Source organism: Microplitis demolitor, chromosome 4 (assembly GCF_026212275.2).
Source record: "Microplitis demolitor isolate Queensland-Clemson2020A chromosome 4, iyMicDemo2.1a, whole genome shotgun sequence".
NCBI lineage: Eukaryota > Metazoa > Arthropoda > Insecta > Hymenoptera > Braconidae > Microplitis > Microplitis demolitor.
This window is the reverse complement of record NC_068548.1, coordinates 14,196,317-14,208,698: the sequence shown is the minus strand read 5'-3', so window position 1 is coordinate 14,208,698 and position 12,382 is coordinate 14,196,317. Positions and strand designations below refer to the sequence as shown.

The following is a 12,382-nucleotide window of genomic DNA, read 5'->3' as shown; positions in this document are numbered from 1 at the left end:
TCCCTTTACTTCGCTCTCTCATTGATGGCGATCAGCCTCCTTTTCTTTACCACACTTCTCTCCACTGTCATGGACCCAACTTTAACTTTATTCAATGCAAATAATAATAAAAGTTACAAAATAAAAAAAAACCACACCAATTAACGATCCAGTGAAATCTTTTCTCCAATCGGTTTGTCTTATTCCACTTTCATTTTTTTCCCTTACTCTTTCGTTTCTTCACTCTCGAATGTCTGTATGATTGCTGATATTTCGAGGCCCCAAATAATCGGGATGTAAGTAAATGTTAGTTATCGAGGATATTAAATTAATTATTACAATTAAATGTCTGGAGAAATTTTTAAAATGTTGCTTTCTTTGATTGTACATTTTTTATTCCTTGATATTTGTTTATATTTATTTTTTTTATTTAGTGAGAAAATTATTTTTTAAGTCATTATTTTAATAATAGATTCTTTGTGATATAATTATTATTTTTACAAATTTAATTTCAATAAATAGAATATAAATAGTAAGTAGAGTATAAAACTAATATTATATATTAAAAAAAATAAATTATGCGTTTAATGGCCTAAGAAAATTTATAGTATCGAGCTTTCTATGGGTACACGGAAAAAAATGATGCTCAAAATTTTAATAGTTTGTAGTTTATTTTCGACTTAAAATTAGTATATTCGATACTAATATCAAACCAGGATCATTATATATATTACAAAATGGCTATTATTTATGTTCAAATTTAATATACAGAAGAGCTAAATTTGTAATTTCGTATATTAAAATTAATATGAAAAAGAATTGGTATTTACGGTTATTACTATTCAAATAAACATACAAAAATTTAAAAAATGAGAAACCGAAAAATTAGTAAACGTACATATTAATATATAAAGATCTAGTGTACCAATTTTTCATTTTATTATTTACTAGTTATTCGATATATGTATATAATTAATTGATTTACAATAACGAATAAATAACATTTTATATTAATTATTAGTCAATGAGATAGAATTTATAAAATAACCCTGATTAAAAAAAGGGATTTAAAACGATTTGCAATGTTAAATTTCCATAAGAAGAGGGATTCAAAAGTATTCAAGGTATTCAAAAGTATTAAAAAGTATTTAAAATTTTTTATTTCGAATCTTTTTAAATCCCTTTTTTTAATCAGGGAAGAGTTAAAAATTTTGGGTATTTTTATGAGCAACAAAATCAGTATCTAGTATACTAATTTTTCATTTTATTATTTACCACGCTGGAAAAATCAATATCTAAGATAGCAATTGTTAATTTGACCAATCATTACTGTTTAATAGATTATACCATAAATTAATAAACTTTCACTAATAAGTCACGTATTATACCTAAAAGTAATAATAATTAGTTAGTTTTTGAAATAATTGATAGTAGTTTTTAGGAATTTACAAAAATTAGTACTACTTTGTATTAAGCACATAATAGTACTAATTATTGATAACAGATTCCACTTTTTACTATTATTTATTCATTTTTAATATTCTGTTTTTTTCCGTGTATTGTAATACTAGAGAGAAAAATTACTATTCATCAGAAAAATTTGAATTTGCTGTCGGAGAATAATATTTTTAATTTTAACGAAATCTACAATTTTTATTAATTATCTGATAAAAAATTGAATATTCGTTCCGTTATCAAATTAGTTGACAAAAAAATTACATAATAAGAAAATTAGGATCTGTTATTATGCCTCTCAAGATTACAAAAGCAAACTTTGATGGGGGAGTTTTGATTTTTCCATTGTTTTGATTCGTAACACATAAAAAGATAATGACATGGAATATAATATAAACTTTTTTCTGTTTATTACGATGTCTTCAACAAGAAAAAGTCCGAAAAGTCCGAATAAAAAAATTTTTATTTAAACTTACCATAATATAAACGTTTTTTGTTCATTACAATGTCCTTTAGTAAAAAAACCCATAAAAGTCCTGAAAAAGAATCTATTTTTGATTTATACCCATATGGTGATAAATGAAGATGACACTATCAATGTCTTCCTACGGAAAGTGGCCCGTACCTTCTTTTATTTGGTAGTAACAGCACAATATTAACATTTTTTGTTTATTATAATGTCTTTCAGTAAAAGAAACCCTAAAAAGTCCTGAAAAACATGATGCATCGTATATTACAATAGATATAGATAATAATAATATTTTTGTCTTCATGGGAGAAATAGAAAAAAAGTGTACTTTTTATAAAAATCATTTTTTAAAGATAAAAAAAGTAAAAATGACAAAAATGCTCCGGGTCGATGGAAATTCTTTCAAGCGGGAAGTACCGTATTCAAAGTAATTGATAAAGAAGATAAAGAAATTATACACCCCCACCTAGTGTTGAAATATAAAAGATCATGTCTTGCTTTCACTACAAGTATCGCAGTAAGATGGCAGCACATGTCAGCTTTAGCTTTAAAATTTGTCAGTAGTTGTCATATACTGCAGGAGAGTAGAATTGTACGATAACCAAATTCAATAAACATTCAACAAAACATATTCTGTCATCGAGCTTGTGAATTTATATTTTTGTACATATATTTTATAATACTTATTAAAAATGACAGATACTGAAAAACCCTTTGCTTGCTTGTCTCCAGGATGTAATATGGTAACTATCAAAAAAAAAAAAGATACATTGATCATAAATTTAATTATTAATCACAAACACTCAAGTCCATTTTAACCTTTCATTATTATTTATAATAATTAAGTTTTATTAATTCTTATAATAAATAGTTTAGAAATATATAAATAGATAAGTTTTAATTAATGACTTTTTTTTTAAATTTAGAGTTTTGTTAATGAAGACCATTTGGTGGTTCATAAAAAAAAACACGATATGATTTTAAATCTTGGAACAGGTGGTAAAAGTAATGCGTTTATAGGTGAGAACTTATTATTATTATTTCTTTAATATAAAATTATTTTAACAAATTGTTATTTATTTATTTATTTTTCTAGCTGACCAAACACCAACACCTACACGATTTATCAGAAACTGTGAAGAAGTTGGTTTGTTTCAAGATTTACAAAATGTCAATCCCTTTGAAGAAACTTTCCGACGTGCAGTAGAAGGAAAAATTGGATCATTATCTGAGTCTGAGGTATGTAATTGATTTTGTTAGTTTTAAACGTTTTTTTGTCATTGATTTTTCATTGAAAAATACCGTTCTGCTGATAATATATAGATTATCTACAGCCAATAGATATACAATTTTTTTTCTGTCAGCCGTTTCAGAATTATTCAATACAAATGTTTTATTTTTTTATCATAGGTCTATTCATACAAAATTTGACATCGAAAAAAATATCGCGGTCATAAACAAAGAAAATGTTGAAAAATCTAAAAGTCAACACCTCAGACGCTCATGATAATTATTAATATTTACTTTTTTTTATTATTACTTTGATTGTATCATTAATTAAGGTACCCGCGGGTAATAAGACTTGTCGGGTAATAAGGCCTAAGTGACAGAAATGATATTTAAAATAACCGCCTCCGCTAAAGGCTACTCTAGAAGAAGGCTCTTGCATAGATGTTACGATAAATTTATAGAGTCCTGATACCACGTTCTCTGTCTTCATATTTCATCATCCGTCATATGCTGTCGTAGCGCAGAAGAAATTATAAAAAACAATCTAGTCTTCCGATTCTTAAAAAGTATTGTTGCTAAATTTAAGTGATGATTCATCTCTAATAGCAATTTTATTAAGTATAGTAAAGCTATTCCAGTTTGTTTAACCCGTGGGCCTTATTACCCTACCGTAGTAAAATAAGGCCTATTCGTATGGTTTTTGTAAAAGTATAATTTTTTGTTTGTTTATGATAAGAATTACCATTACTTGATTATATTTAATGGCTAATGTATTGAAATAAAGATTGATGATACATTTCGATAATTAAATGCAATATTTTCGATTCTATTCAAAATCTTTCTTAGCTAGGCCTTATTACCCGCTGGTACCTTGTATATTTATTCGCTTAAACACATCGTTAAACCATATTAGATACCAAAATAGTTTTTCATTGTACGATTACAATCGAAAAGGTTCACCATAGCTTAGATCTGATTAAAATCAGAGACTAATTGGTTCCGCAGTTAATCATATATTTTACAAAAACGAAAGAAATAATTTTTTGTTTAATAAGTCGGAAACTACTTAGTTGATCGATCCCAAAAACTAATCAGATCTAAGCCTCGGTTAACTCTTGACAGCCGCGAGGCACGTTTAAATCGGTTGATTCGTTTGAGAGATATCATACTACACGAATGGATGTAGATAAGCAATAATCTGTCAACCAGAATAGACGGAATTTTAAGAAAATGTCGTTTTGTTGAGAATTTAATAATTATAGCAAACATACCTAATTTTATCTATCTGAGTCATTATTCTAGTTAACTTATTACTCATAAAGATACCAATAGGGCTTATGGTAATCCGGCATTTTGTAATGAGTTAGTCTTTTTTGAGTTATTGAACTGTTAATCCGCGTATGCGACATACACTACTGGATTTGAAGAACACAATTGTGCCATGTGATCTTTTAATTCAATATATACTGTGTTAACAGATAATCTAAATGAAAACTTAGTCATTTACTCTAATTCATTTTAATTTTTTGTTTAAATCAATTAGAGTGAAAGCTTCAAACTGTATAATTCAGTAAAGTTATCAGAATCCCGATCTAAATAGTAAAACTTAATTAGATTAGTTATCTTTATTAGTATACTAGTTCCACCAGCATAAGTCGCCGTGGTTAATTAATGGATTGAAAAATTTACAAACTATTGATTTATTTTGATGTGAGCTTCTAATTACCACTTTTGGTAGTTGTGAAAAATTTAATTATTTAATAACTATAATTACAAGGACTTTTAAATTTTATAGTCTTGCACTTGAGTAACTTTAAATTTTAAATAGATTATAATTGTTATTTGATTCTAGATTATTAATTAATTAATTTTATAATATAATTTCATTAAACATTAATTATTTATAGATTGTTGTAAATGATGATACATTGCATACCCCACATGTATTTCCACATATAGAAGACAATAGATCAAATAAAATTGTTTTGCATCGAGCTGATACCGATACTGAAAACGAAGAAACGTTGGAAAGTAAATCAAAAGATAAATTAAAATCAAACTGCGAAAGTTTAGAAGTTGTTACTTGTAAAGAAATTAAAAAGACATCTGAAACAATTGTTATACAAGAAGCGGATACGTCAATTATTCAACAATCTCCATTACCACTACCATCATCCACAAGTTTGTAAGTATTAGATAAATTTTTAATAATTTTTTTTTGGTATTGCACACCTCGAACGCGAAGCTTTAGATTTTAAACCTTACGACGCTTTCTGAATTTCACTATTTTAAACCGTCCCATACATTAATCATTATCATTATATATAATAAAACTAAGTTGATAAAATGTGCGTGCCGATAAAACTTAAAAAGGAGTCCCAGCACGATAAAGGGACTTATATAGTATGATAGCCCTTTATTCCCCTTCGAACAAGTAGTTCCCATTTTAATCTAAAGGGTGTGTCTTTAAAGATATAAGGGCTTTTCCAACCCTTCAACTTGGAAAGTAAGTGTAGTGGCGCCATCTGTTGTTGAGTAGTTGAACTTCATTCATTGTCCAAAGTGGCGCCATCTGCCGTCGAATAGTTGAATTTCATTCATTGTACACAATATGGACTTAAAAGAACAATTATTTGGGGCGCGAAATTTAAAATTCCCATTTCAATAAAGTCTTAAATTACATTTGTTACTATAATAAAGTTATTAAATTTTGTGTATTTATACAGCAGTAGCTAACTTATATGATGGAGTTAAAGCGACATCATTCTATAATATAAAAATATTCTAAAGTTAAGATTAAAAAGATAAAAAATTAATTTTAAGTGATATTCGACATTCAAATATTTTAGAACTTATCAGATCGTTTTCGAAATTTTTAGAACAGTCCAGAAAATTATATACATTAATAAGTACACTACCAAAAAAAAAAAAACCAGCAAAACGGGTGTTCGCATCTAGTATTTAAATAAAAACCCAAAACTGATGGTCAGCCCATAACGAATCCGCAATTTTTTCTTCACAAATATATATATATATATATATATATATAGTTTTTATTGGTACTACATCTCGATAGCACGCTTTGCAAGCGCTTTTTTGTTTACTCTATACGGAACTGATAATTTTCAATGTGACATCTACTGGAGCAAACTAAAAGCGGTTATTTATCCCGCGAAAAATAACATTTAGTCTGAGACAAAATTTTTCAGACTACATCTAGCAGAGCATTTAAGCATTTAAACAAATAAAATATTAATAAATTCAATATAATTATTAGGTACTTGTTTATTTTATTAATTATTTAAGTATTTTTTTCCGGTCACTAAATACGAATCACCGATACCAGGTAAATAAAAAGAATTTCGTGTCAATTAAACAGATGCAATTTTTTTTTGTAGCTTTAACGAAATACGGGTTTCGGTAATAAATAAAAGTAAATTGATTATTCAAAAAATTACATGAGCGTTCGAGGAGTGCACTTTTAGATTTCCCAAATCATTTTTTTTAGATTGTTCTTAATATTATCTTAGATAACTAGTGACATCTAGTATTAATGTCAATAGTTGTTTGCGTCATTTTATATAACGAATGCTCAAAATTAAAATGCCGTCAAATTCCTGAAATTGACGCCATACAGTCGCAATTATTCTGATAATTTGTCCTTATGAAAATCAATGTTTATTCATGCTGTTCAATTTATTTGTTCAATTATGGAAAATATTACGTGCCTGTTTCTTTATTTGATTATTAAAAATTAAATTTAATATTTCTTCACTTAATCGAAATTAAAATCATATGCATAATTTGCTGTTTTGTTAATTAGCAAAGATGAACACTTATCTAATAAGTCGAATACATATTTTATGTCATTAATATATTTTGTGCTATTGCATACTCTTTTACTTGTTATCTTCTCCTCACTCATTTACTGCCACTTACTTTTTTTTATTCAATTTTTAAGGATCAAGTTTTTGAGGTTCTCAGACAATGCAGGATGCAAAATATCAAAAAAAGTTACTAGCATATTTTGTTACACCTAAGAAACTCTCTATATGATTATTAAGAACTAAATCAACATTAAGTAACATCCAATCAATATTTTTAAAAAAATTTGATTCTTAGTTAGAATGCCGTTTTCGAAATAACAGCGAGTAGGTAATAATGAGTGAGAGAGTAAACAACCGCACAAACTATACAGTGCGAAACAATACAAGAAAAAAAACTTCAGAGTTCGCTGATGTAAAATAAGGAAAGCAACGCGTACCTTAATTTTAAAGAAAAATGTGTAAAGATTACAGAGTTTCGACATTTTATTTCCTTAATGGATAGTGAGCCTTACACAGTGCAAAATTACAAAATTCAATAAAGCTTATATCAGTTACTAGTGAACTTCCACAATAAAATCTTTGATCTAATATAGAAGCAAAGTGATATTCGATAGTTATTTAAAATGTGAACAATATTATAAATTGAAACTTACTAGTTAGTGTGTTTATTGTAATTTATAAATAATGGAAAAGTGCGTGAGGTCAAGTTTTTGTGACAGTTCTATTTTCGATGAAAAATATTATCAAAATGCATGGGAAGAGTCAAAGGAAATAATAAGTCATAGCATTGAAGAACTGGACTCAACGAACATGCAGTTAATTCTAAAAAAATTTTAAGACAAGTGAACATTCACAGAGGAAGAGGATTGCTGACGAGAGCGATAATTGAAAAACAAGAAAAGTCACCACAATTAGCGTCAGTTTATGCAGCGTTTTTTGCCACTATAAATTTGTTGTTTCCCATTATTGGAGAATTGCTGGTGCGACAATTGATATTGCGATTCATGGAAGGACAAAAGAATAAATCCACACCTTTAATGCATACATCGGCTGTTTTTATTAGTTATCTTTTCTGTCACTATATTGTAAAGAGGTTTTGATAATCCAGTTATCTTTTCTGTCACTATATTGTAAAGAGGTTTTGATAATCCAGATTTTGTGGGCATTATTGTCTGATCCATCGAGCCAATCAGTATCAATAGTTATTTCAATTTTATCAATCTGTGGCGATAAACTGAGCCACAAGACCAAATTATCCGTCTTTCACTTAATATCGGGATATAGGTTTACAACTCAACTTGAAAGATCAGTGACGTTTATAGTAAACTTGTTTCTTGAAAAATTTCAAGATATTTGTTATAAAATTGGATCCAATGAACTAGAAGTAACTGAGAAAAAGATCCAGATCAGTCATTTGTTTCAACTGAATTCGACCATTGATTCTGAAGATGTTCTTGACAGATTCAATTTCAAACCTAATTATGAAAAAATATCGAAAACAGATATAAAGAACATATTGTTTGTATTTTGGATTATGATGAAGCTGCCTTAAAAGCAAATAAGGAAAAAATAACAATGCAAAAAAATAGAATAGCTAAACTAATGGCCGTGAAAAGAAGGCTTTTCTTTGAATTATTGTAAAATGTTTCAATTTCCATATCATTTTTCTATTTCTACGTTTGAAATGCGATGATTTTTTTACAATTGCTACACTAAATATACATTAAATTTTCAATGGATTTTCATCGCACTTTCACGTCGTTTCTACCGTATCATTAAAAACACAAAGGAATACTTTGTAAATATTACTTCATTTAGCATAATTTATGTATTATAAAACATTGTATAGTAAATATATCTCACCATATTTTTAATTTTTATGATATGTTAGTAATTAATTACCTTTTTCCTGAAATATAGTTTATAATAATCCGGAGACACGGTAGTGTTTCGTACCAAACGCGCTGTTAAGCAGATGTACATGTGTGAAAAGACTTGTGATAAAGTATATAGTTTAATATCGAATAATTACAAGATTATCAGTAATTAATATCACTTCAAACAGTAATATTGTGATTTCATTATTTGATTGTGATTTGCACAATAAATGTTTTTTACTTCATTTATTGTCCATAAATTTGGCTGATAACAGAATTTCCATGTTTTTTTGAACTTACAATGTTCTGTATTTTCAAAGTTTTTCAATTGTGATAACTCTGAAAAAACTACATGAGAAACTAATACATTCAAATATATATATTCTTTTAATCTATTATTTATTTCATATTTTTTTAAAGAATTAGGTTTCCAAATTAAAAATACCTCAAAATCTGTATTTTTCTTGAATATTCATTATTTTTGCAAGGTTTTTTTTTTTTTTTTTTATTAAACGCATTACCCTAGTTAAGATTATACTTTTTTTTGTAGTTAAGTTTGGTAATTAATCTAACATAAGCGATTCTTTTAATTACTTTTTTTATGATACTTAAAACACTTTACATCAATTTAAGCAATTAACATTAACAAATAGAGACAGTTATTAGTTATATTACGTTCTTTTAATCTGCATTTGTAAGCATTAAATTAAGTCATACTTTAAGTAGTCGCTGATTATTCAAGTCATTGAAGTAATAATGAATATGGAAAATCCAAAAGAGCGCACCTCAAACGCTCATATTATATTTTCATTAATCAATTAATTTTTATATAAATACGAAATATTCTTTAATGGTACTATATTGACAATTTTTTCGCGTGAAAAGTGATGTTTCAAGAAATGTAAATAAAAAATAAAAATGATCTCTTTTGTAATAAATAAGTTTTTCACTAAAATAATGAATAATAATGATATTTGTATAGATCAATAAATGGTGAAGAAGTGCAGTTTCTTTTGAAAACTCAAGATGGAAAATTAATGCAACTTTCTGCAACTCCCATGATTGATTCATCAACTCCAGTCAATGTTGAATCCCAACAGACTAAACCACAAACAATTGTGATAAAAACAGCAATACCACTAAAGAGTAATGAAGTAGAAAAGTCAATCAAAAAAGTAAACTCATCTCCTCTCTCAGATGCTAAGCAGGTAATTTTCGAAATTACTCATTATCTAACTAAATATTTTAAATTAATAACTAATACTTTTAGCGTTTAAGAGAAGCTATTATTAAAAACGGCAATGTAACAAGTACAGAAGTGATAAAAAATGACAAAGTAAAAAATAATGATAAAAGAAAATGTTTAACAAAAAACGCTGAAGATAAAAACGAAAAAAATATAGATTTAAGTAGAAAAAAAGATGTTCAAGCTAGAAATCGTGCAAGCTCGATGAGAGCGCGAGCAAAGAGAAAACAATGGATTAATCAACTTCAACATTCATTAGATGAAGCAAATAAAGTAAATGCTAGACTACAAATGGAAATAACAAATTTACGATTAGAAGTCGGTAATTTAAAAACGATTTTATTAGCCCACAAAAACTGCTCGGTGACCAAAGAAATGAAAAAAGGTAATTCATTTTATTATTTTAATTAAATGTATGAATAGTTGTATAAAATTCAGGTAAGTTTACAGTAGAATTTAAATTATATGATTTCTATGAAACTAACAAGTATTAATTCTTTGTATTATTACACTAATTACAGTAAAAAAGTAAATGCCCTTAATTTAGTGACTTACGGCATTGCAACTTAAACCTTGAATATTTAATGGTAAAAATTAATCATTGTTATTATTTTTATTTTAGGTAACAAAATACTTGTAGAGCCTAAATTCATATCAGTATCGTCATTAAGACTGTCAGAGAAAACATCTATCTTATCAAATGAAGTAATACAAGGCATAAAACGAGAGAGTGTAACAAGAGATGAGCCATGTGTTGGAAATAAAAAATTAAAAACAAAAAAGCAATCGATATTATTACCAAAAAATGATGATAAGATGGTACCTATCGTAACTAAAATAGTTAGCAATTCTTGCAATGATGTTAAATTTTTAAATATTAGTGAAATAGTTGATGATAAGCGTATTAATAAGCCTATTTTAATTGTTCAAAATCCACAAGAAAAAAAAGTTCAAATAATTAATACTCGGCAAGTTGTACAAGTTGATCAGAGTTTACAGTTAATTAACGTCCCGTCCAAAACAACAGGAACTTAGTTTTATTATTCTATTTATGAAATTATAATTCAGTTGGAAAATTTGAATGAAATTAGCCATAATGTACAGAAGAAAAACTGACTTGAATTAAGAAGAATTTATTTGATCCAAAAATAGTATTAAGAAATAAAATTTTTTTTATTCAAAAATGTCATTTTTTAAAAATTGATATTCTTGATTCAAAAATATATTTCTACGATTCATAAATTTAAATTCTTGACCGTAGTATAATTTCGTTTAATTAAAAAAAAAAAAAAAAAAAAAAAAAATTCGATCAGAGAACCTTAAATTCTTGTTCCAACTGTATTATCGACTTGGTCAAAGAATAAAACAAGTTCGTTTAAACTATTATAATTTTTGATTAGAGGATAAATTTTTTTTTACTGAGATTGAAGTTCTCGGATGAAGGATTTTCTTGTTTTTGATGCAAGCAAACATTTTTTCAAATTAAGAAACAGAATGACTTAAAACAAGAGTTTAATTTTGTAAAAAAAAAATTCTTGATTCAAGTTTAATTTTAATTATGTATGGATTGCTACCAGTTGTGCTTTGTACCTTTTAATTTAAGTAGAAATATTACTTACAAATAATAGCAGTAAGTCATTAATTTTCATTGACTAATATTTAATCTTTTAATTGTAAAAAATATATTTTTCTATAGGCAATTGCTAATTATATATTTAAATACTTATAGTAACAATCTAATCGCTGGCGATTATTTTTATGTTTTTATATGACAAAGTAGCATTTGTTTTGCTTTTATTCCATTAATTATAAATTCATGTATACTGTAAATATTCTATTTTAAGACTTTTAATAATTTTATGTACAACATTAGTGATCCGCTTTAATCATGATACTCATTAACGTTAATTATGCTACAAAATATTAAAAATTAGAAAACTTTCCGTAATTTCTATTATTTACATATAAATTGTTGATTAATTGATAAATTCAAAATTGTTATTTAATTTCAAAATAAATACGATAATAAAAATACATAGACACATAACTTTTTTTTGTTTAGATATAAAATAAGTTATAAATATTTTTTATGTATTGACATAAAAAAAATCTATTAAAATTTTATGGTTTTCTAGTTGACCTCAGAATAGCGAGATAAATTGAATGCTTTTAAGTTTAAGAATTCATAAAGATAAACTTTGTCTATAAAGATATCTATTAACTAAATTATTTTATTAAAATTATTTATAAATTACTTGGAAAAAATTCAATCGTTTTTTTCAATTACTTATAAGACCTG

The 12,382-nt window shown here is 26.4% G+C and overlaps 1 protein-coding gene across 1 annotated transcript; it reads left to right on the top strand.

The window, feature by feature from the left end:
• Positions 1-2,483: 2,483 nt before the first annotated feature.
• On the top strand, positions 2,484-11,849 carry LOC103576287 (cyclic AMP-dependent transcription factor ATF-2). The gene is made up of 7 exons (XM_008556444.3): positions 2,484-2,646; positions 2,830-2,923; positions 3,000-3,142; positions 5,041-5,318; positions 9,820-10,045; positions 10,108-10,468; positions 10,706-11,849. Exons 1-7 carry the CDS (start codon positions 2,596-2,598, stop codon positions 11,116-11,118), a joined length of 1,566 nt encoding a protein of 521 aa, XP_008554666.1. The 5' UTR covers positions 2,484-2,595; the 3' UTR covers positions 11,119-11,849.
• The last annotated feature ends 533 nt before the right edge of the window (positions 11,850-12,382 follow it).